At 41.0% G+C, this 27,206-nt stretch overlaps 1 protein-coding gene across 1 annotated transcript in view; it reads right to left on the bottom strand.

The window, feature by feature from the left end:
* Positions 1-27,206, bottom strand: part of ctnnal1 (catenin alpha like 1) — a 319,864-nt gene that overhangs the window by 158,881 nt on the left and 133,777 nt on the right. Inside the window, exon 2 of the mRNA XM_033012208.1 lies at positions 4,497-4,686. Coding sequence (XP_032868099.1) covers positions 4,497-4,686 — 190 coding nt within the window. The remainder of the gene's footprint in view (positions 1-4,496; positions 4,687-27,206) is intronic.

Genomic DNA, 27,206 nt, shown 5'->3' with positions numbered 1-27,206 from the left:
TGGTGGCTACCACACTGTATTTATTTCAATTGCCGTTCAAACCTTTCTCAACGTTAATCAGCTCTGAGCTCCAGCAGATGCCCCATCAACGATGCTTCAAGAATCAATTTCACTGCAACACAAAGCTAATCTGTTGCGCTACATATGCAGACTTTGAAGATAGATTCGAAATGTCACCTTTGATCAACAATTCAAAACAAATTTTAACTATGGATGTGCTGAAAGGTCATTTCCCAGTACAGGTAACATTATCTGTGTCCAACTGAGCACAGCTGCTGATGGCGGAAATTGCAAATTGCTTGTCCAGACATTAAAGGCTGTGCGAGATTTCTGAGTGTACAAAATGCCAGCAACAAAGCAATATTTTAATTTCAATTCATAGAGAATGCTCGACTTCAATCATGTTCATATTAACTAAACGCATAGGATTCTTCAGATAAGCGGTTGGTAATTCATCATAAATACAGCTGCAAATAAAACGAGTAACATAACTTTACTATTTCAGTTGAATAGCTCTATTTGTTATTCTCCTTCAATTTCTGAAGTAATAGATGTGGCACCTGCTATACCATTGCCTGATTTTATGTCTGCATTTGTCTTTTTTAAATTCAGTTCATGAATGATGAACATTTCAAATGCATTTTAATTTAAATCAGAAATATGACTGACTTCAGTTAATGTGTTGGCGGTTCTGACAACCCCAAATTTCTTTGATTTCTGCACACACTAAAACTAAAATTAAAATTGTACCAATTTTGGCCACTTTTTTGAATAGCGGTAAAAAGAATATCATGTTTAAGAAAAAAATGATTGAAATAGCACATATCAATCAAGCAAAGTATTTAAACCAATACTATGATTGTATGATGCTGTAATATGATACTGCTTCCAATATTAGCATTGACAATTAAATTAACATGGTTTTCTAGGCTGTATACATAATTCCAGTGCCACTTGGTGCAATTTATGCTAAACCAAACCCAAGTTTGGAAGGACAAAATTAAAGGATTAAACTATTTTTCCATTGTTCAAACGTACACCACAATATATTTTCTGACACTTCTCTCCAGACAGAGAACTTCAGCAGTAGAGAGTGCACACAGTTCACTGGAAGGGTAGCCATACAAAACCATGTCAATGATGCACATCATGTCCATTGGAGATTACAAAACATGATGGATTGACCGACTCCTTCTGTCACCTAACAATTCTACGATATCTCACTAGACATGATGAAAACATTTAACATTAGGTGTCCTATGAAAATGGTAATAAGAAAAAAGGGCAAAATATTAATGTAGACGTGTTGTTGATGAAATAAAAGCGACCAATTCAAAGATTCAGTAGATGGTAGCAAAAGCTGTCAACCAGTAACCAATCCTTACACCTCTCTCTCCCCCTCAAAAAAATGAAGCCCATACCAGGAAGCACATTTTGATCAAGTGCGTACATGAACCAAATACTCTTTAAGACACGATTTGTATCAATAATACAGATGAAACGAAAATATATTTACATATAAACAAGGGCAGGAAACAACCACCAAGCTTCCTCTCATCAGACGGGGCGGGGGGGAGCGAGTTGGAAAGAGAAAGAAATAGGAAGATTGACCAAATGTGAAGAAACAAATGTTGACAAAAGAGATTCATATACTGTGAAACAAGATTAAGGCTTTATTATGGTACGATGCGATAGAACTTTATTTATCCCAGGAGGGAAATTGATCTGCCAACAGTCATAAAAACACAAAATACATGAAACATTAAATTAACGTGACGAGTGGAAAGGATTGGGGATGTGCAAAGATTGGGGGGGGGGGGGGGGGGGGAGGGAGTCAGTCTCAGTCTACCCTGCGACAGAAGGGGCAGGAGTTGTACAATTTGATATCCTCAGGGAAGAAGGATCTCCTGTGGTGTTCTGTCCTGCATCTTGGTGGAACCAGTCTGTTGCAGAAGGTACTCCTCAGGTTGACCAGTGTGTCATGGAGGGAGGGAGCTGTATTGTCCAAGATGCTCCGCAGTTTGCGGAGAATCCTCCCCTCCAAGACCACTTCCCACAAATCCAACTCCGCCCCCAGGACGGAGCCAGCCTTCCTGATGAGTTTGTTAATCCTATTGGCGGCCGTGGCCTTTGCCCTGTTGCCCCAGCACATGGCAGCGAAGAAGATGGTACTGGCTATCACCGATTGGTAGAGGATCTGCAGCATTTTACGGCAGACATTGAATGACCGAAGCCTTCTCAAAAAGTATAGCCGGCTCTGTTCTTTCTTGTGCAGGGCCTTAGCGTTCCTGGACCAGTCCAGTTTACTGTCCAGGTACACGCCAAGGTATTTATACTCCCTGGTAAACTGCACATCCACACCATTGATGGAGAAAGGGGATAGGGGTGTTCTTCTCCTCCTAAAGTCCACCACTAACTCCTTAGTCTTGTCAGTGTTGAGCTGCAGGTGATTCAGCCCACATCACTCAACAAAGTCGTTGACTACACCTCTGTATTTGGCTTCCTTCCCCTCACTGATGCAGCGCACAATTGCAGAGTCATCAGAAAACGTCTGTAGATGGCAGGAGTTATATCTGAAGTCCGAGGTGTAGATGGTGAACAGGAAGGGAGAGAAGACCGTCCCCTGTGGAACCCCTGTGTGGCTCACTACCAAGTCCAAGACACAGTTCTGTAGCCTGACATATAGTGGTCATCCAGTCAGGTAGTTGGTGATCCAGGACACCAATGGAGCACCCACCCGCATCTTCGTCAGTTTGCTCCCTAGCAGTGCAGGCCGGATGGTGTTAAAAACACTGGAGGAGTAAAAAAATATGAATCTTACAACGCTTCCCAGCTTATCGAGGTGAGCATCGGAATGATAGAGCAGGTGGATGATAGCATCCTCAACCCTCATCTTTGTTTGGTAAGCGAACTACAGGGGGTCCAGGCAGGGTTTAACCAGGGGTCGCAGGTGAGTGAGCACCAGCCTCTCCAGGGACTTCATGATGTGTGAAGTCAGTAGTCATTGGAGGAGCTGGGGTGCGTATTATAGGATAACGGTGAAATAGAATGAGGCATACAGAAAGCAGGGTGGAAATACGTGTTTAGTATCATTATGTAGGTGTACAAAAACACTTTATTCACAATAGATTAATTTTTGGTTCTACCAAATGCAGCAGCTGTTCTGTTTCGCAAACAACAAATCAGATCAATGATAAACTCATCTTTTCTTAGTGAAACATTTAATAGGAGAAAAACAATGAAAATTCCCTTCCTTTTACAATACAGTTTAATCATTAATATCTGTCTGAACAAATAAGCTGAAACTTGGAATCTCTTCTAAGCAATCTTGGTTAACGTATTGTTGTGTTCAGAAGGATTCTGGAGTGACAACCTAGAATAAATGTTAGATGAGGAAATTAAGTTGTTTTGTTGTTAAAGAATTCACTATGGCACGTAATCATGTTCTGTGACAGCCATTATCCAGCTCTATATAAATAAAAGCGTGAACAAATATACAGATGAGAATAAAAACTACACAACGTACCATTATGGGATATGAAATTGGGAGTATACACGCCCAAGCATAGTACGACTGCAAGAAAATTTCACATTCCCACCATGACCAATTTACATTGATCCTGGTAACAACAGCAAAAACAAGGGGTTGGACAGGCTAGATGCAGGAAGATTATTCCCGATGTTGGGGAAGTCCAGAACAAGGGGTCACAGTTTAAGGATAAGGGGGAAGTCTTTTAGGACCGAGATGAGAAAAACATTTTTCACACAGAGAGTGGTGAATCTGTGAAATTCTCTGCCACAGAAGGTAGTTGAGGCCAGTTCATTGACTATATTTAAGAGGGAGTTAGATGTGGTCCTTGTGGGTAAAGGGATCAGGGGGTATGGAGAGAAGGCAGGTACAGGATACTGAGTTGGATGATCAGCCATAATCATATTGAATGGCGGTGCAGGCTCGAAGGGAATGGCCTACTCCTGCACCTATTTTGTATGTTTCTATGTTTCTAACATCGAATATTGGATTGACTCAGAGAAGAATTGAGCTTTTGGAGGGGAGGCAAGATTGGAAAGGGGATGATTTGATGCCATAGCGAAAATGGCCCTGAAAATAAGGCATCTAATGGCATCAATAGTGAGCAGATTTCAACTCAAAATTCTTTTGGCTTCTTAGTCCTGGAAGGGTTCTTAATGGGTCCTTGGTGAACAAAGAAACAGGGAAAAGATACAGCTAGATTTAAGTGTAAGTAAATAGATGATTATAATGGGTAAATTCAATCAAGGGATGTAAAGAAAGAGAAATGAAGAAAAAGATTAGTTTGAGAAAGGGGAAAAGGACAACAAAGTGGAAAGGAGATTAAACACAAGATGACACTAAAAGAGTTTCTCTGCAAGTTGATGACTTACATGCTCATTATTAATTATGTGCATGGTTCGGTTTTATTTCTTTCTCTTCAAATTATGTAAGGTGGAATTTGATGTGGATCACAGGATAGACATACCTGCTTGCCTTGCCTCCTGACAGGCAAAGTACATTTCCTCTTTTAACTCTTCATTTTCACTTGCTATGGCTTCACCAACAGCGACAAATCTTCCAACAGCCAAACTCACTGCTTGCCCGACCCGTTGAATTACTCGCCAAGTTTTCTCTGATTTCTTTGGTTTTTCTTTGTGATTGATAAGTGTTGTGATCTACAGCCAATGAAAAAGAAGATTCAAGCAATTAGGTTTTAAAATCTTCCACAGATATTATTAATTCTTGTAATTATTTATCTGGATCAATGGTACAGATTAAAAGTTGAAGTAGAAAAATACATATTAGGAATTGCAGTGTGGAGGCTTGAATGATATATGCAAAATCAGATGCACTTCTAATCATTCCTCTACTGAATGCAAAGTGTTAAGAGGCTTTCTCACGGGGCGACTTGACGCAAGAGGTAACCAGAGTTGAACATCGTGGGAACCTCGTACGATAACCGTACGGCATTCGTGGACCACCGTGGCGCTAACGGCAGGTACTCGTGTAACTTGTGACTCGGGAGAAAATTCAAGCAAGCTTGAATTTCTCTAAGAGTGACTTGTACACTTGTGGTTGAACATTGCAACATTATATGGACGTAGTGGCCAGTGCGATATCCGTAATAACTCTTGCGTTTACCGTGGGAACTCCTGCGAACGGTAAACCCGGAAGCTGGACAGAGGGGACAGAAGGTGAGTAAAAAAGGTGGTGTCAATATCGCCAATGGAACATGTGTCCATCGAGGACGTCCCACCTCATTGTCATTGTTGGAGAATCTTTTTCACTGGAACACTTGCAGAGATGGCTCCCAGAAAAGCTCAAAGAAAGGGGGTAAAGCATGTCAGAAAGGTTTTTGCCATGCAGGAGAATGAGGAGGAGACGCAGCAAGAGAGACAGGTGGAGAGGCAACAGGAGATGCCACAGATAACACTGCCTGTGGGCTCCTTGGAGCAGGGAGAGGGTGAGCAAGGTGGATTTCAGATTGCCTCCCCAGTAGCCGTTGTAGGAATAGCCTCAACAGACGCGTATATAAAGGGAAGATGGCAGAAGGTAAGGCCATATAACTTCACCAGGGAACAAGAGGGGGGGCTTGTAGAATGGTACCAATTCAACGAAATTCTTTACGATAAATCCAGAGAGGATTACAGAAACAGGGAGAAAAAACGGAACCTGCTGGAGACGAAGGCTGCGGAGTATCCCGGGTGCTCATGTGAGTATATATAACAATATATTAGTACATCAACAGGAAAACCATTTAATGTTATCCATGATTTAAAAACATACATTGCTATTGATGTAAAAGTGCTGTTTTTGCAGTTAACTTAAACTTCTCTTATAAGTGTGTCTGTGCCCTGCAGCTGCAAAGTAAAAAAGTCGCAGACAGCTTTTACACGCTCTGTGTTTGAAGTTGGAATCATGTCTCCAAGAGCCATAAAATAAATTATGCATGAGGGCAGGCAATTTCCTCTTCGCACAGCACATTAAGCAGTTTATCATATTGTCCAATTAGAGGTCTCCGTTGAAAGATGGGCTTCACCCAGTGAGACTTCCTCTTAATTCTCTTTTTAATTAATCTCACCCTTCTGCCTTCACGCAAGCGTCCTCGATTCACATAGAGGGCTGCTGCATACAGCGCGTCAATGAAAAACACCACCATCCAGTACTCGAAACTACTTAGTACAGGCATGTCTCCAAATGAGCCAATTCAACCAAGGGGGGATATTTATAGTGTGTGAAAAAAAAAGTGACATCATTTGTGCCACATGATGATTTAACTACACTTCACAGTTCACAATGTTCATTCAAGATTTAACGGGAAAGCTCGGGAGACGGACAAGTCACTCGCACAAATAACAGAAATGCCGAGTACCCGTGGGAACTCTTTATCTACCCCCCGTTATATCGTGTGATATCGTGCTAGACCACGACCACTTCACTCTGGTTACATCTTGCGTCAAGTCACCCCGTGAGAAAGCCCCATAAGAATATTAAAAATATCAACTCGATAATAGTAGCGATGAAATCTAAATAGTGGAGCAACAATGAACATTGGCAGTAGCATACATGGTGTACCTCACCGCGTTGCAGGGATTTAACTTTTTCACGAAAAAGTATTTTTCAAACTTCTAATGATTTGATTAACAAACGCTGAAATTATTTTTTCACCCACAGATCTTCCCTTTTCTTCTCTCTGCTCCAACCTCTCTCTCTGCAACTTAAAATGTGTATCTCTATTTACAATTCTAAAATATTATCCAGCACATAAAATCTGTTTTTCGCTCCTAGGACGTTGACTGAACATGTTGCTGATTATACCCAGCATTCTCTGTTTTATAGGAAATAATTGGTCTCAACCACAAAGGCTGAGCTGTTTCATCTCTCTCCCATTTAAAGTTATTGAATCTATTCAAAAAGAAGGAAGATAGTGTAGAAACCTTGTTTTGAGTTTTCTTTTGTATAAAATTATTGAGTTTATAAAATTAGCAGAACCAATAACACAGTGGCACAATAGTTTTACAAAGGAGTTTACTATCATTTAAGTGGAAGGGAATATTTACCAACAAAAAGAGGTTGTATAAACTGTCCAAAGTATGTAAACTGTCTAAAGCATGCAAACAAAGAGAATCAACACACCACTAAATACTTTATGAATTACTACAGATTCACTGTAGAAAATAACTCGACTGGTTGACGGCATCAAGGCATAGTAAAGCAATCTCAAGACACAGGAACACTATAGGTTGCAGAGAGAGGTGGAGTCAGCCCGTCCATCACCTCCACACCTTCTAAAGCATCTACATGAGGTGCTGTCTAAAAAAGGCATTGTCTGTCATCGAGGATACCCATCACCTGGGCCATGCTCTCTCTCGCTGCTATCATTCAGCAGGAGGTATGGAAGTCCCACACTACCAGGCACAGGAATAGCTACTTTCCTACCGCTATCAGGTCCTTGAATCAAGTGGACAACCCTAATCCTACCTGGTATCAGGTCCTTGAATCAAGTGGACAACCCTAATCCTACCTTGGCAACAGAACACTACAGATCAGTTCTTGCACCACCATGGACTTGCTTTGTTCTAATATCATGTTCATGCAGTCTTTTTCTTTTCATGTTCATGAATGGTTCATGTATGTTTCATGTTTTATGCATTGCCCAAGTCGGCTTTTCACTGTAGGTTTTTCACTGTACTTGTACATCACGTACTAGCGACATGGCAATACTTTCCACTTGACGCAACTTAACTTAATAAGTCTTGACATAAAGGGTATAGTGTTAGAAACTTCATGCAGCATTAGATCTCATCAATTCTCCAGTTCTCATTTGCATTAGTTCTCACCATATCTCAATGTATTATTTACAAGAGGATTATTTTTTAAACAATGATCATGTCGCAAATTAACGATAAAAATCATCACTGCATATCCAACTTTATATATACATTATTTTATGTGTGCATGCTGAGGTGCCATCCTTCCTCTCAAATACTCCAACACAACTTGGTTTGATTAGTTTTTAGACATTACTTATCTCTATTTGCTAGTTATGATGTACATACTGCTGAAATACAGAGTATTTTTAGCATTTTTTTGGTTTTCAGATTACTAGCAACTGGTCCTTGTAATCTACTGGCTAGAAAAAAATTAGAGAACTTTGGTTCAATTGCAATACTCCACTAAGTCTGGATCCTGACCCAAAACGTTGCCTATCCATGTTCCCCAAAGATGCTGTTTGACATGCTGAGTTACTCCAGCACTGTGACTTTTTTTGTAAACCAGTATCTGCAGTTCCTGTTGTCTGCAATGCTCTACTATCCAGTTAACCAAAGATAGACACAAAAAGCTGGAGTAACTCAGCGGGTCAGGCAGCATCTGTGGAGAAAAGGAATGTGACATTTTGGATCGAGACCCTTCTTCAGACCCTCATGTCTTGTTTCATAAATACTAAGATGAACATCTGACCATCATACAATGAATCATATTTGATTACTTTCTTGCTGAATAGTTCTTTCATTAAGATTTGAAAATTGCTGCAGAATTGTGAAACAGGATTAATGTTACAAAAAACCCAATTAATGTTAATATCTGAATAACTTTATCTTTTGTATGTCATTAACATCAAAAAAAATAAAAAAAATAATATATATATATATATATATATATTTTTTTTTTTTTTTTAAATATATATATATATATATAAATAAATAAAAACAAAATGATCCTCAGCCTCTGTTGCTGCCAATTTCACCTCCAACACCATTAACTGAAGATCAACAACACATGCCTGGGGTGAAGAAAGGTGGAGGATATGGAAAAGCTTTACTCCGCCTCGGAAAACAGTTAAACAAATGGTAACACTAAAACAAATTGAATAGATCTTTTTCTGGGTTGAAATATTGTCTCAACAGTCTGACAAGTCAAAAATTGAACTGACATCTTCGAAAGGCCATATAATGCAGAAACAAAGCAAACAAAACATACACATTTCAGAAATGCCCTCACCACTGTCTCTTCACCTTATCTCTGCATTTTGAAACATCCAATTAGAAGACTGGTGCCCTTTCAGAAGCAGATCTGAATAAAGGCCAAAAACTTACTAACATGAAAGAATGTATCATTAGAAAATACTACAAGATAGAAAAAAATGCAAACTCTTAATAGAGTAAAATAATACCAATAATAAGGTAATGTAAATACAATTTAGCAATCATTTTCAGGCATCACATGAAGAAGGGATTGAAGATTATCCTAATTTTAATTAACTTTTTATAACAATTCAGTACAAATGTTATTCTGCTAAACACTTTAACATTTGTTAGTAATCTAATAATGGATAATAATGGAAAACAGTGTGATCGACTATTTCAACACTTAAGCCTGAAGCCCTTTTGCAAACAGAACAAAGTTAATATGTTGACTGCGAAAAAAGTGCCAACTGAGACTTTAAAAAGAAAACATTAATTTGTAATTGTTTATTATCTAGCTTTCATTTATTTGTAATTGCAGTTTTTTAACGGGTAGTTTTAATTAATTTTCAAGAAAATTGTTCCTTTTTAAAAAAAAACGTAGCTCAAGCTGGAGAATTTAGTACATGCGTATAATGGACATCTTTGAGATTATTTTTTTTTAGACAATTCTGGTCTTCTGACATGTTTTACCCTAAAAGTTCTGATCAGCAACCTCAAGTATGTTAGAATATTTTCAATCCACCATTATGTTTATGGCTTCCGATCTTAATTTGCATATGGATACAATTGTTTTAAGTAACTTTATTGCAGGGTGAGGACAGAGAGGGAACATATACACAAGGCAATATGCTCTCTGATTAGTTTAATTTAGAGATACTGCAGGAAAACAGGCCCATCTGCCCACCAAGTCTATGTCGACCATCAATCACCCATCCACACTAGGTCTAAATTATCTCTCTTTCCACTCCCTACACAATAAGGGCAATTTTCAGAGGCCAATTGAATCTTTCAGTATATAATTCTTGTCCTGCCTTGCCCTTGCCCTTGCCCTTGGAAACAAATCCAGAACTTCACCAGAAATAAAAGTTAGTATCAGCAAAATTAATTATAAAGTTTTAAAAATGTTGTTAAACTCAGCTGGGTCAGTAACATTCGGAAAGCAAATCCAAAGTCTCCTATGACTCCCATGCCTTCATATTTCATTGGATGTATATAATGGCTGGAACTCAAAGTGGCAGGGGTTTATTTACAACACAGATGATTAACGATTTAAATTATTAATCACAGTGCAAACTGAGCATTCCAAACTATTTGCAAAATCATGACATTCCCTGAGACAGTTGCACGGAGCATCTGTTGTTCAGTAGTATCACAATGTAAATACACAACCGCTACCAAGAGACCAACGTGTTCCATAGTTAACCATAATGCTCAGTTTCTGGAGTGAACTGTTCTGAAATGTCCTTGCAAGCTATGCTGTGGTACTGAACTGCAATGAAAAGAACATGATATATTTCAGATGACAGCCTTATAATGTCAGAGTCACACAGCACGGAAACAGGACCATCAGGCCGACTCGCCCACGTCGAGCATGTTACCCATCTACTTCTATACTATGACGAGTACAGGAAGGAAATAGAGGGTTTTAAGACAACAACTTCACCATCAACAAGTGCAAAACAAACAAGCTGATCATTGGTTTCAGGTAGCAGGGTGGAGTACTCGCCCCAGTTGTACAACTCGGATCCTCCAGTGTAAAGAAGATCATATTGTGAGTACAACACACAATACACTAAATTGGAAGTAGTGCGAGTGAATTGCTGCTTCACTTGGAAGAATTGTGCAGGTCCCGAGATGGTGGAAAAAGGTGAAATAAAATAGAGATGGTTGAAAAATTCAAATTCCTTTGAGTCAATATCACCACCAACTTCTTCCGGACCATCCATATTGAAGTAACGACCAAGAAGGCACACCAATATCTCTAGTCCTTAGAAGGCTTAGGAAATTTGGCATGTTCCCCTCCAAATCTCAACAACTCCTACAGATGCACCATATCAAGCATTTTTCCAGATACATCACAGTGTGGTTTGGGAACAGCTCCATCTAGGATTGAAAAAAATTGCATCGAATTGTGGACCCAGCCCAGGCCATCACGCCAACCATCCTCCCTTCTATTGATTGCATTTATACCTCATGCTGTCTCGGCAAGGCCAGGGGCATAATCAAGGACGATAGCATAGTTGATAAGTTTGCAGATGACACCAACATTGGTGACATCGTGGACTGTGAAGAGGGTTATCTAATATTAGAATGACATCAAGATCAATCAGGGAAGTGGGCCAAATAATAGCAGATGGAGTTTAACTCAGACAAGTGCGAGGTGTTACACTTTGCAAATTAAACCAGGTTAGGACTTACACATTTAAGGTAGGACCATAGAGATTGTTGTAGAACAGAGAGATCTAGGGGTAAAGGTACAGAGTACCCTGAAATTAGAGACATGTTAGATAGTATTGAAGAAGGCATTTTGCATGCATGCCTATATCAGTCAGGGCAATGAGTACAAGAGTTGGGGCATCATGTTCCAACAGTATAGGTCATTAGTTAGACCACATTTAGAGTTTTGTATGAAATTCTGGTCACCCAGCTATAGGAAGGACATCATTAAGATGGAAAGGGTTCAGAAGAGTTTTGCTAGGTTGTTACTAGTACTGGAGGGCTTGAGTTATAAGTGGCTGGATAGGCTGGGATATTTTTCCCTAGAGTGTAGAAGGCTAAAGGGTGACTTTATAGAGGTATATAAAATTATGAGGAGCATTAATAAGGTAGATGGTCACAGTCTTTTTCTAGGGTAGGGGAGTCTGAAATAGGGTTATAATAAGAGGGGAACAATTTCAATGGAGATGAGGGCAATCTTCTCACACAGAGGGTAGCCGATATACGGAACAAGCTGCCAGAGTAAGCTTTAGAGTGGGTACAATATATTTAGAAAGTAATGTGAATAGGAATAGTTTTAGTGGGATGTAACCCAAATACATACAAAAATAACTATCTCAGATGGACAACTTGGTCAGCATAAAGGAACCTTTTCCCTGCAGTGTGACTATGACTCTTGCCACGTAACTGTGACACTTGACACATAACACATTATATGTCGAGAAAGAATTATGCTTCTGTTCATTTCCCAGCAAATGAAAAATAATTCAACTAGAGCATTTTATTTTTTACAGGTGTGTGTGCGTGCGTGCGTGTGTATGTGTGCGTGTGTGTTCGTATATAGTAATAAAAACTCTATGGAAAGATTCAACCTGCATGTTGCTCAAATTACTTAACTTTTGCAGGAAAATTCCTCCCATAGTTAATCTTTCAATTGTCCAATATCCTTTGATCGGACAGTAAAAGAAGTTAAGAGATTAAGCAGATTATAAAATCATTCAGAACACATTGAAAACAGTGGAGCTAACAAATCTGGCAAATGTCATTCATTGTGAGTGACAAATTGCTTTTTTGCTTTACAATGCAACTCCTTCTTACAAAATTAATTCCATTGAACGAATATAGATCAATATGTCTAATTGTATTTTCACTGCTGCTATTCATAAATATTGAACCTATTCTTTTTATGAGGGATTTCAGCAAGTAGAAACGAATTAGAAAAAATGCATCCAACAATACTGTTACTTCCAACAAGTCATTTACTGTGGTCAATATAAACCCATTCTCACTTTACACAAAATGATCAGATGTTACCAATGTAATTGTGAGATGATGATACCATAATATTTCATACATTTATAAAAATGCAATAAACAATATTTCACTAATATAGCTGGAGCAAAAGTTCTGAAAACAAAACACTAAGCAGCAGGAATAACAGAATAGTTGTATTTGTCTATCATGATTGATATTTTCTAACAACATGAGATCGTAACCAGGACGTTCAGTGCCATATCAATCGGTTTGCAGAGCAATATGCCAACCATTTTGGTTGTAGGATTGTTGCCTACTATTTCAGTGGTACCCAAAGCTAAAGATATTGACTGTTACCAATTAGCTTTACAAAAGGATTTAAAAAAAATTGTATTACGCCACCACAAAGAACTAGAAGGAAAAAAGATAATCTTTGGTCATGGGAACAGTGAAGAACCAAGCAGCAGGAGAACTGTTGATCCTCATGGGAAGGTTGGTGAATAAGCCGAGTTTTAAAGTGGAAGGTCAAATGTCAGAAAGTCGAGTGAGGACTTGGAATCACTTGTAGAGTTATCCAGCACAATAAGTGGATTTTCACCCCAACATACTCATGCTGACCAAGATGCCCCATCTACGCTAGTCCCACCTGCCCATGTTTGGCCCCACACCCTCTAAACCTTTTATAGAAACATAGAAAATAGGTGCAGGAGTAGGCCATTCAGCGCTTCGAGCCTGCACCGCCATTCAATATGATCATGGCTGATCATCCAACTCAGTATCCTGTACCTGCCTTCTCTCCATACCCCCTGATCCCTTTAGCCACAAGGGCCACATCTAACTCCCTCTTAAATATAGCCAATGAACTGGCCTCAACTACCCTCTGTGGCAGTGAATTTCAGAGATTCACCACTCTCTGTGTGAAAATGTAGGATAGAAAAATTCCTATCCATGTAGCAGTCCAAATACCTTTTAACCAAAGTCAGGGCTGAGAGACAGAAAGAAAGAAGTTCCAGTCAGTGAATGTTGTGAGCCGAACCTGTTCAGCGAGGCCGGCTTTAAACTGTACATCTATAGAAACACAGCACTGTTAATACCTGGTGGAGCTGACTGTGTGTAACAAGAGATGTGCTTTGGAAAAATGTGACCCAGATTCTCCTGGCCCATACTGAAGAAGATACAGAAAGATGCAATTACATGCACAGCTGACAACGAAAACATCCGATCAGCATAAGATTGATTTGCTACAATACATGCCAGGGCTGATTTCTGTTCTGCTTGGGACAAATTAATTTTCATCAGAGCATCACAAAACAGATACAATACAACCAAATTTCTCAGCTTGCCTCAGTAAATGGCAGAATAAGTTGGTAGTCAGCAAATAATAAATTTCCTGGTGGATAGATTTGTCTGGGCAATTATGTTTATAGATATCCAAATCATTGAAAATGATCATAGTCCAAATCAAAGCCATTAGAACAATGGTGGACACAAAGTACTGGGGATGCCAGAATCTTGATCAAAAAACAGAAAGTGCTTGAGTGACTCAGCGGGTCAGACTGCATTTCTGGAGAACATGGAGATATGACGTTTCAGGCCGGGCCCTTCTTCAGACTGACTGGTGTGGGGGTGGGGGGAGAAAGCTGACTGTAGTAGGGGGAGAAAGCTGGGAGAGGTGGGGACGGGACAAAGCCAGGTAAGTGATAGGTGAGGAAGGTTGATTGGCAGATAGGTGGTGCACATTGGCCAGAGATGAAAAGGCGACAAAAAGCTGTGAGCCAAGCTTTATTAGGTTATTATTATTAATTTATCGTCACCTATACCGAGGTACAGTGAAAAGCTTTTCTGTTGCGTGCTACCCAGGCAGCAAAAGGATTACATGATTACAAGTCACGTCAAGTCAGTTTATTGTCATGTGTCCCAGATAGGACAATGAAATTCTTGCTTGCTGCAGCACAACAGAATATTGTAAGCATAAATACATAATAGATCAGTGTGGCCATATACCATAGAATATTTACATACACACATAAATAAACAGATAAAGTGCAATAGGCTGTTATAGTTCAGAGTTTGTTTGAAGTTGTGTTTAATAGTCTGATGGCTGTGGGGAAGCTGTTCCTGAACCTGGATGTTGCAGATTTCAGGCTCCTGTACCTTCTACCTGATGGCAGTGGAGAGATGAGTGTGTGGCCAGGATGGTGTGGGTCCTTGATGATGTTGGCAGCCTTTTTGAGGCAGCGACTGCGATAGATACCCTCGATGGTAGGGAGGTCAGAGCCGATGATGGACTGGGCAGTGTTTACAACTTTTTGCAGCCTTTTCCGCTCCTGGACGCTCAAGTTGCCGAACCAAGCCATTATGCAACCGGTCAGCATGCTCTCTACTGTGCACCTGTAGAAGTTCGAGAGAGTCCTCCTTGACATACCGACTCTCCGTAATCTTCTCAGGAAGTAGAGGTGCTGATGTGTTTTCTTTATAATTGCATCAGTGTTCTGGGACCAAGAAAGATCTTCGGAAATATGCACGCCCAGGAATTTGAAGTTCTTGACCCTTTCCACCATCGACGCGTTGAAATAAACGGGACTGTGGGTCCACATCCTACCCCTTCCAAAGTCCACAATCAGTTCCTTAGTTTTGCTGGTGTTGAGAGCCAGGTTATTGTGCTGGCACCATTTGGTCAATCGGTCACTCTCACTTCTATACTCTGACTCGTCCCCATCAGTGAAACGTCCCACAATAGTGGTCTCATCGGCGAACTTGATGATGGAGTTTGCACTATGTCCGGCTACACAGTCATGAGTATAGAGTGAGTACAGCTTTGAGGTGCTCCCGTGCTGATTGTTATCAAGGATGACACATTTCCAGTGATGATAAATACAACATTAAATACGTTCTGAACCAGAATTCCATGCCTCCATCTTAGTATTACATTTAGGATGAATGAAGTACTCAACATGGTTCGATGTTCCTCTATTGGTCAGTCTGCAATGAACAGAACCATTGCTTTCAGTAAAATGCCTAGGCTGAAATAAACAAAACTCTCTACACAGAATACTGGAGTAACTCAGCGGGTCAGGCAGCATCTTTTGGACTTTAGACTTTAAAGATATAGAGTGGAAACAGGCCCTTCAGTCCAAAGTGCACCAATCAACCCATATACTAGCACTGTCCTACACTGTAGGGACAATTTTAAAGATTTTACCAAAGTCAATTAGCCTACAAACCTGAACGCCTTTGGAATGCGGGAGGAAACATGACCACCCCGAAAAAACCTACACTGGAGAACGTACAAACTCCGTACAGACAGCAGCTGAAGTCGGCAGGATTGAACTCGAGTCTCCGGCGCTGAAAGACAGCAACTCTACCATTGGGCCACTGCGCCACCCAACCACTGGAGAAAATGGATAGGTGACATTTTGGGTCGGGAACTCTCTTCAGACTGATTGTAGGGAGGAGGAATTGGAAGCAAGAAAAGACCAGGACAAATCCAGGAAAGTGTTTGTATATATAAATGACCTAAAATTAGAGAATTCAACGTTCATACCGCTGGGTGTAATAAGTTACCTAAAATTTTCAAACACTCCCCTTCAATTAAAAGCCAGTTACCCAGTTCACAACGATGCATCCCTCTTGGGATCGCACCAAGCCTAGTCAACAATCAGAACTGCCCTGCCTGTCATCTGTTGCCAGCCCTGATTTGTCCTGGATTAGGATTTGGACTTTACAGTTCCTAGCCTATTACGTACAATCAGTCTGAAGAAGGTTACCAACCCGAAACATCACCTATCTATTTTCAGCAGAGATGCTGCTTGACCCGCTGAGTTACTCCAGTATTTTATGTCAATCTTTGGTATAAACCAGCATCTGCAGTTCATTTTTATTAAACTTTCTACACTCTTGTCTTGAGCAAATGGTCTCTTCAAATAATGCATTGATTTTTTTTTCAACATCCAATGGAACCAGTGGGACGGGTGGACTTGACTTGGTACAAAACGTTGGCAATAACAAAGCAATATGGTTTTACTGTGTGATGAAAACTAATTTCCTTGGGTTTTGACATAGATTCTAAAGTCATATCCTTCTAATTTAGAAGCTAGTATATCATAATTTTCCAGTTGAGCAGGAATTGCTTATTTGCTCATGTGCAATGCATACCCAATGCTCAAATTTCACACAAAAAAACCTTATCAAATGTTCATTATTATGAATGTTATCCAACTACTTCAAATTCACACTTAAATTTTAAAAAACCCTCATAATTATATTAAAACAGTGACCCTATCCAGAAGAAGGAAAACTAATTTAGTTGATTCAAATGAATTTGTTTTAACAGCAAATTACATGCTTTACACAGGTATAAAATCACTTCATTTTGTCTTTTCTTAACTGTAGTCAAATTAAAAGTACATAAAGTGCAAAGTGTGAGCGAATGTTGCAAAAGGGATAATTTTAACATTGAAACCAATCAGACTCTGCCATTTCTACCCACAGAAGGCTGGGTCTCATCACTTTCGATGAACTATTGAGAAGCAGATAGGTTAAGACACATGGCACCCTGTAAACTCTCATCTACACAGTTAAGATATCTATCAAAAGTAGACACCTGTCACTTCAGGGTGAGAATCCGAACATCAGTTTTTTCAGCTTTCACCAAAACAAGGTTGACAGCACAGGGTCTTTTTGTGAGGACTTAGCTTTAAGAACTTTGGAAATGATCAGACTCTCCAAGGTAGACCAAGAACTGATGATTCACAAGACAGTCCACATGCTGGAAATACATGCTGCCTGCCATTCTGGCTCACTGTCAAACCCACACAATGCAACACTGCAGGGGTTACTCATTCAACAAACCCAATTGTTAATCCATGCCACATCAAGATGTACCATATCACTTAAATACACAATTAAATAAACGACTTGGAAAGAGAAAAGTTTTCTTTAATCACTATTAAAGCAGAATTCCATTCTAATTGCAGCTGGTCTTTTATAATCAAAAATATATTTGTAAATATTGCAGTACCATACTCATGTTTATATTTTTTTTAATTAAGTTTTGGAGGTACTTGCACTTCTTTAGGAAGTGGTGATTCAACAATGCAGGGGTAAAAGTGGGTAGCATGTCATGAAGGCCAGTTTAAAAATAGCAAGGTGTTATTGTAGTGCTGTGGCAGTTCTCATGTTATTTCTGTTTCATGGTGCTCTCAAGTCTGTCAAGTGGGAAGAAACGTGGTAGTTTTATTTCCAAACAGCAAGTTTCTGAACAAGATCTCAGTTCAACAAAACTTGCGTAAATAAACAAAAATAACAACATGCATAACTATTTTGAACAAACTAATATCTTTGTTTCAATACCATTATTATCATTACCACCATTCTCATGGCAACCATGAGCTGATTTTCCTCGAAGATAGACACAAAAAGCTGGAGTAACTCAGCAGGATAGGCAGCATCTCTGGAGAGAAGGAATGGGTGATGTTTCGGGTCGAGACCCTTCTTCAGACTCGTGACCATCACCCACTCTCTGCAACTGCTTATTATGACCTTGATAAGCCAGAAAGGGAATTTTTCATGGATTTGGTCCCTGATGTATTCAATTATTCAGGCACCGCTTAAATCATAAAACAAGACATGTCAAATTAAGACCTTGTAAAGGAAACTGCCAGAATCTTCATTTGATTAAACAGAAGAAAACAAAAGCAGGAAGGTTCCTTTGCAGACATATATGCTGCAAATCAACAAAATACCCGACATCATCCCCAAACCTGATCGTAATATCCATCGCACCTTTGTAATGTGTGACCCCTTCAACAACCCTCTCATCCTTAACAAATTTACATTTTTATTTTGCATTCCTTTTATCTTTCAGCAGACATCGCTTCTTCAGACAAGGTATCTAATTTCTGCAGCAACCTCCCTCAGCACATCAAGCTTACAACCTCTTTTGCGAACTTCAAATGCTTGCTTATGGTTCTATTTAGCTAGTTTTTCACTATCACTTTACTCCTCCCATCGCCTACTCAGCATTGAAACATCACCCTTAGCTGTAGGTTGGTTTACATAAGCTGTGTTCAAGAATATTCATTGTGTTATCAATAGGTTAATTTTTGAAATCATCCACACATGACTTGTGAAAACATTCCAGATCTTTGTGGTATAATGTTAGAGATGTCTTTAAATCAAATCTTGGTACAGAAGACATCATACTGTTATCTAAATGAGTTTTTTCTCACAAGTTCCCCAGTCTAATTCTATTGCTGAGTGCCCTTAAGTAATTGCCTTTTTCATGTGCGTGTTTTGTTCTTTTTAAATAGTTGATTACCTCAGTCTTAAGTGGTCATTTGTTTTCAACTTTTCCACATCCTACCTGTTCTGTGAAAACGTTCCTTTGATCACCATGTTAATACTACTCTGCCCATCCACCTACATTTACAGCCAAATAAATGATTGATTAAAATATTTATTTTCTTATCTACAAATTTTGAGTTTGCATTATAACTTCCAGTGGCATACTGAAAAATACAAATATAACCAGTCATTTTATTTCTCCATTAAAACTATTGAGTTCTATCAAACTGAAAGAAAATCATACTTGAGAATATTCTGAAGAGGTCTGAAGCAGGGTCTCGACCCGAAATGTCACCCATTCCTTCTCTGTAGAGATGCTGCCTGTCCCGCTGAGTTACTCCAGCATTTTGTGTCTACCACACTTGAGAATACATGTGCTGTCTTACTGGTCTGCATATTTCTTTAAGTACAGTTGTCAATTCATGAGCAATGCAGCATCAAGTTTGGACATGGCTAATTAAAGGCCTTCAGTACACAACACCTGCAGCTGTCATCTACTGCATAAACTCTTTAGCATCTTACATTTTGCAACCTCATACATCCACTATCCCATAACTTAAGTGTATTGTAGCAATGCTAACTTACACCCCAATGACCTTGTCACAATTGGCCATGAAATAATTGAAGTTGGTGTTTTTGAGACTGGTTATAAAAGAGAGGAACACCGCTTTTAGGTCTGGCGATAGGGCTTTATACAGCACGGCCCGAGCTAACCTGAAGAGAGGCATCAGAGAGGCCAAATCAGACTACAGGAGGAAGATAGAGGACCACCTGGACAGCAACAACAGCAGGCAGGTGTGGCAGGGGATCCAGTACCTCACCAACTACAAGACCAACCTTGGAGCTGCTGAAGGTGACGCCTCGTTGGCAGAGGAGCTGAACCTCTTCTTTGCTCGCTTTGAAGTGGAGCCACCCGAGACAGCCACATCACACCACATGGTCCACAGCAGCCTAACCCTCAAGATAGAGGAGCATGAGGTGAGGCGCACGCTGCGGGCCATCAATCCAAGGAAGGCTACTGGACCCGACGGCGTCTCTGGACGCGTGCTGAAGGACTGCGCTGACCAGCTGGCTGGAGTCTGTACGAGGATTTTCAACCAGTCTCTGGCCCAGTCCACTGTTCCACCCTGTCTGAAGTCCGCAACCATAGTCCCCTTGCCCAAAAAACCCCACATTTCCAGCCTCAACGACTACCGGCCAGTCGCACTCACACCAGTGGTGATGAAGTGTTTTGAAAAACTGGTCCGGGGTCACATCACATCACTCCTGCCCCGAAGCTTTGACCCCCACCAGTTTGCGTACAGAGCGAATAGATCTACAGAGGACGCTGTAGCCACAGCTCTCCATGCTGCACTGTCCCACCTGGAGCAGCGGGGGAGCTACGTGCGGATGCTCTTTGTGGACTACAGCTCTGCCTTTAATACCATCCTTCCCCACAAACTGGTGGACAAACTGGGGGACTTGGGACTTCCACACTCCACCTGCATGTGGATAAATAGCTTCCTGTCGGGTCGCAGCCAGAGAGTCAGAGTGGGCCATCACACATCCACGGCCCTCAGCCTCAGTACCGGCTCTCCACAGGGCTGCGTGCTGAGCCCCCTGCTCTACACCATCTACACACATGACTGCATCCCCGCCCACCACAGAAACACCATTGTCAAATTTGCGGATGACACTACGGTGGTGGGACTCATCTCCGGGGGGGACGAGTACGCCTACCGGGATGAGGTGGAGCAGCTGACAGTGTGGTGTGGAGAAAATAACCTGCTCCTTAACACCTTAAAGACCAAGGAGATAATAATAGACTTCAGGAAGAATAAAACGGACATGGTACCATTAATTATCAGAGGGGACTGTGTGGAGAGGGTGGCGGATTTCCGCTTCCTGGGAATCCATATTGAGGAGGACCTGACGTGGAGCGTGAACACCTCTGCGCTGCTGAAAAAGGTCCAGCAGAGACTGCACTTCCTGAGGGTGCTCAGGAAGAATAACATCACTCAGAGACTGCTGCTGTCCTTTTATCGGTGCTCCATTGAGAGCCTCCTAACATACTGTGTATGTGTATGGTACACCAGCTGCACAGCGGCTCAGAGGAAAGCGCTCCAGAGGGCCATTGACAACGCCCAGAGGATTGTCGGATGCCCTCTCCTTACCTTGGAGGACTTACACAGTTCCCGCTGCATCAAAAAATCCCAGAGTATTATAAAGGACATTTCCCACCCCGGACACTCCCTGTTTGAACTGTTACCGTCAGGCAGACGGTACAGATCTACAAGGACAAGGACAAACAGACTTAAAAACAGTTTTTACCCCACTGCTATAAAGGCACTAAATGTAGCCGCCAAGGAACGCAGGGGCGATACATACATACATGAAATCGACAGAAGGATGTAGGGCTGGGTGTTTATGCGTGCTATTTTTATGATATTTATTTTAGTTGTTTATCTTTTTAAATATTTTACTTTGTATGTATCGTTAGCTTTTAGAAATGTTTGAATGGTGCACTGACTGGCTGACATTTTACAATTTCGTTGTACATGGTTCATGTTACAATGACAATAAAGAAACTATTCTATTCTATTCTATTCTATTCTATTCTATTCTATTCTATTCTTTTAAAATTAAAATAGTGAAGACCTAATTACCCAAAATATTTAGCAGGAAAATATAGGTTCAGAAGAGTTGGTTTTGAACATGTCACGGAACCAAATCTAAGCACAGGCTTAGACTTGCCATATAAAACAGGATTGAACCTAAGACAATGGTTTGGGTTTATATTGTCATGTGTACCAAGGTACAGTGAAATTGTTTGTTTGGCAATAAAAAAGGGTTAAAAGTTAAGCACCTGGATTTTAAAGTACAAGGCAAAATGCAGGTTGTCCATCATTAATGACATTGTGTTTTTGTTGTATGGTACCTCCTTTGCAGAACAGGTTAGAGATATAAAGGAATGAGAATACTGAATACTCCTACCACCTCCCTATTTTCAAAATAAAAAATAATTAACTTTTCACGGCACTTTCTACACCTTCCCAATCAGAATCTTGTGCACTGGTTTTAGCAATGCACAAACCTAACTCCAAAAGCAGCCCTAGAATTAAGTAATGAACGGGTAAACTACAAACAAGTTTAGAGCTGCTGTAGCTCACTCACTCTTCCCTCCAACTACCTAATTAATACCATCTTGGAAACAGTGACAACCTGGTACAAAGCTGCTGGAGAGAAGAAAAATCTCATCTGCATGACTAATAGTGGAATTTCTGGAATTCTTAAGCCATTCCATTTGGCTTGTTTTGTGAATGCTAGTGGGTATGTTTCACTGCCAAAGAAAGAGATTGAACTAATATAGTAATTTCCAGTCTGAACATGGTTCTCCCCCACTATTAATAGCCAGAGATTGAGAAATAATTTATATTGGCCTATTAGCAACCATGCCATACTATTCAACCTGTAGTTGATTAGTCCATGTACTGTTTAAACTTGGAAGGTAAACTTGGATGTTTGTCTGTGCAATTCTAGACTGATTTACAACAGTGCACTTCTTAATGGTCACCTCTCGTTCGTAAAGGGCATGTCCCAGTTGGGCGACCTAATCCGCGAGTTCTGGCGAGTTTGCCCTCAACTCGCAGTATGGTCGACACAAGGTCGTAGGAGGTCTTCGTAACTCTCCTTCATGCTCGAGAGTGGTCTTCGCATACTCAAGGCCTCAGCTAGGTCGCGGCTTTTTCAACATGTTAAAAAATGCCCACGAGTAAAAAAAGGTCGCCATGGAAAAAATCGCTACTTTTTTTTACTCAGGTTTAGTCGTGGTAGGTCGTAGAAGGTCGGCATGTTAGTCGTAGGTAATCGAGGGTAGTCGAAGGTAGTCGAAGGTAGTCATAGAAAGTCTTCATCATAGTCGAAGGGAGGTCGAAGGAGGTCATCTTCACTCTCCACTATTCGGTGTCCAATTTTCCCAAAGTTAGTCGTAGTTAGTCGTAGCTGGTCTTCAACATAGTCGAAGGAGGTCGAAGGAGGTCTTCTACATAGTCGAAGGAAGTTGAAGGAGGTCTTCAACATGTCATTTTTTCAAACGCTTCTAAACTCGACGTTTCGGGTCGAGACCCTTCTTCAGACGAGCCGAAGCCTATTATAGTGACTCCAGCATTTTGTGTCTACCTTTAATTTAAACCAGCATCTGCAGTTCTTTCTTACAAACTCTCAGTCATCCAATTACTCAAATCTAATAAATATCCTCATTCATTTTGTCTCCAAATCCAACTTCTTACCTCCTTTATAATCACTTGTGTATCATGCATTCTCTTTGCAGCATCATTGATGTTCATGCCTTTAGTGGGCTTGGTGTAACATTGTGAAATTCATCTTCTTAAATATTTTCCTTAAGATCCATAATGTCGACAAAATTTTGGATGTTGAGATGCAATTTGCAGTATGATGTGCACATTTCAAATGATCACTCCTGGAGTCCCACATAGCCAGTCATTGACTGTATTCAAGGCCAAAGAGGGCAGATTTTGGTTTACTGGGAAGTTAAGAATTACAGGACCTATGTAGGCAAGTGAACCAGAGGCCAAGATCAGATCACAGGGCCACAGTTCCGGAAGTGGCGGCGTTGTGATACAGCTGCGGCTCGCCTGCAGTCTGTCTGTTTTACTTTTTATGTCGTTTTTTTTTGTCTAGTTTAGTAATTTTTTTGGTTATTAGGTGGTGTTATGTGTGTGGGGGGAGGGTGAAACAGAGCTTTCTGTCTCTCCCTTCGGGGGAATGCGACTTTTTGTCGTATCCCCCTTCTCTTCCCCCGTCTGCGCTGAGGCCTAATGGCGGAGCTGGCGGCCTCCAACCTGCGACCGACCTCGAGGGTCCAGAGGTAGAGCCAGCCAGGACTCACCAACAGGAGGCTGACCGTCTTCGAGCTGTGGCGACGTTCGGGCAGCGGCACGACTCGGCGCTCCGGTGAGGGCGGACGGTGCGGAGCTGAGACACTCCTGTGCGGCCGGCACGGCTACTGGCTGGAAGGCGCTCCCGTGTGAGCAGCCCGGTGCGGGGCTGAGACGCTGCCTTGTGGGCGGACCGGCTACTGGCTGGAAGGTGCTCCCGTGTGAGCAGCCCGGTGCGGGGCTGAGACGCTGCCTTGTGGGCGGACCGGTGCGGAGCGGAGACGGTGCTACGGCGGCTGAGGCGGCGGCGACCTGGATCCTGGGCTCGGCCGCGGGCCGGTGGAGGACAATGTCGGGAGCTCGCAGGTCACAGGCTGGTGCCTGTTTTCCGGAGCACCCGTTGCAACAGCTGCGGGCAGCTTCGACCACCCCCCGGGCCGCCATCGCCCGGTGGGGTATCGCCTCGGCGCAGAGGGAGAAGAGGAGGGAAGAGACAGTAACTCTAAGACTTTTGCCTCCATCACAGTGAGGAGGTGTTTGGTGAACTCGCTGTGGTGGATGTTAATTTGTGTTTATTGTGTTTTGTTATTATTACATGTATGGCTGCAGGCAACAGCATTTCGTTCAGACCGAAAGGTCTGAATGACAAATAAAGGATTCAAATTCAAAATCCACCATGAATGCCAGAGCAGATGCTAGGGGATGCTTGGCTATCCTCTGCTGTTATTTCTTATGTTTTGGTCATTTCTGCTAATTTCCTGCTACTTATACAGAATCCATTTTCTGTTCTCTTTTCAAAGTCATAAATCATATCTTATTTATGCTGTCCAGCAGACAGTTACCTTTATAGGCAATCTCAAAGGTGTTTCTTCAAATGACCTACTTATGGAGTACGTATAAGAACAACAAAACTCATCACATTACACAGAGGATAGACACAAAATTCTGTAGTAACTCAGCGGGACTGGCAGCATCTCTGGAGAGAGGATATGGATGGCATTTTGGGTCGAGACCTTTCTTCAAACTCATTGCATTACACAATAGCTTGAGAAAAAAACATGAATCCTTCAGCCTCTAAACCATCTAATAACTTTTCCAAAAGCCAGCATAGATGAGTAGTTTTTCAAATTAAATCCAGGGAAGCCAAAACTATTATTCTTCAATATCAAAATCTCTGTTCCACAGACAGCCGTGTTTTTCTCCCTTACTCTTGATAGGTGGTCCCACATGGTTGAGGATGACGCATCCAGTCCGGCTCCCTGTTTTCTTTTAGGTGGGTGAAGTCAATCGAAGACATTGCCATGTAGAAGCCTGAGGTCCTTGATGGTGGCTGGGTAATTTGGGAGATGATATACTCCTTCAACTGGGGCTCTGTGATCTCCAAAGAAATGGACAAGGTTTGCAGTGTTATCCCAAGTACTACTCCAGCTTGTGTGGTCATGGACCAGTGATTCCACAAATCAGTGATGACGTTAGCATTATCTAAGAAGCATTTGAATTATTTATTCTGTTTAAATGGAAATCTCTTCTGATGACTGGGCTCAGAATCGAGTGCCTGCTTTAGAATTCCAGTGTTGGACAAGAAACGCGTGGTCTGTCCATTAGAGCTGAGTGAATGTAATCAGGGCCCCAACACTGGCTCATCCAAGCCAATAAGTTGGCTTGGATGAGGATAACAAAATTGGATGACTTAACTTGCCAGTGAATTTGGAGGAATTTATAGAGGCAGAATTTTGATAGTTCATCAGTACTTTGAGCTGTGAACTGTGGTAATTGATAAATTCTAAGCGTCTACAAAGGTACAGACCACTGCTTTCCAGTAGACGAGTTATATTTTTCAAGATCTTGATGTTCAAAACACTCCACCTCAGACAACCAAAAGATATTCTGATGTACTGAAGGCAATTGAGTTTTTCATCATTAATGTCTTGCTGAGCAGAGGCTCCCATGATATGGGAAACAGTTCATTCTTTGCAAGATCATGTTGAAAGGCTCTGAAGTGTATTACAAGTCACATATCTTCAATCACTGACACTCAAGTGCTAGCGGGCATCAGTGAAAAGCATAGACCTGATTGATTTCATATTGCCGTCAAGAACTACAGAAAGGAATCCAGAAAGCTGGTGGAGGTGGGTACAGCCAAATACCATTAGCCACACTTTTATTAAAAAGAGGGTAAATATTTGGGTGTAGTCAGCAAACCTTCATGTTAAGGGAATATGAAGTTGTCCACAAAGCTAAATCAAGTACTAGTATGAATCTGAAGTATGTTTGATTACAAGTTAAAACAAGTATTCCTCTATCCTGCAAAATTGTAGCTCTATACATACATTCTGCAATTTTTAACAGCTCTGTCACAAAATACAATGATGAATAGCTAGAGTTCAAACAAAGGTGGAACTTTTGGATTTGCAAAGATTAAAGCTTGAAGTTTTGCTCTACATTTCATGGGGCAGCACTATGGTGCATTGGACAGCACAGTGGTGCAGTGGAAGGGCTACTGCCTTACAGTGCCAGAGACCCAGGTTCAATCCTGACTACAGGAGGAATTTCTGTCTGTACTGAGTTTAAATGTTCTCCCGATGACCACGTGGGCTTTCTCCGGGTGTTCCGGTTTCCTTCCATTTTCAAAAGACATGCAGGTTTGCAGGTTAGTTGGCTTCTGTAAATTGTCCCCAGTATGTAGGATAGAACTAGTGTATGGGTGATTGCTGGTTGGTGTGAACCAGGTGATGTATTGCTAAACTAAACTAAACCTCAAGACATTTCATGGCACTTCACAGTTAGTGAAATGATCTTGAAATGTTATGATTTTTAGAATGCCAAGAAACAGTGGTCAACTTGCACCTTAACAAGGTTCCACAAACAGGAAATATATAAATAGCTACTCAAACAATTTTAGTGGTACCAGCTGAAGGCTAAATGTAAGCCTGTGCACCAGAACAGCCTACTCTTTGACTGCTACTCCCGAGATGCTATTTCATTATTTACACTTAGTTGAGAGCATTTGTGCATTTAGTGCAACACACATTTATCTGTTCACTTCACAATTTGTCATTTAGTTATGAAGAGGGAGTAAGTAATGGGATCAGTTTCTAAATGCATTGTTTTGACACTTTGCACAATTTTGCTTAACAAAACATGTATAGAATCTGATCCAGGAACTCATTTTGGTGAATTGATCTATTTGAAAAATATAATCAAGAATGTGTTTGCATGTTGTGGACTCAGAAAACCTTTATATGTTCGTGAATATTCAGGACTAAAGTAGCCATTTACGATATGATAGAACTTTATCTATCCCAGGAGGGAAAT

Source organism: Amblyraja radiata, chromosome 2 (genome assembly GCF_010909765.2).
Source record: "Amblyraja radiata isolate CabotCenter1 chromosome 2, sAmbRad1.1.pri, whole genome shotgun sequence".
In the NCBI taxonomy this organism is placed as follows: domain Eukaryota; kingdom Metazoa; phylum Chordata; class Chondrichthyes; order Rajiformes; family Rajidae; genus Amblyraja; species Amblyraja radiata.
This window is presented reverse-complemented; position numbering and strand designations above follow the sequence as displayed.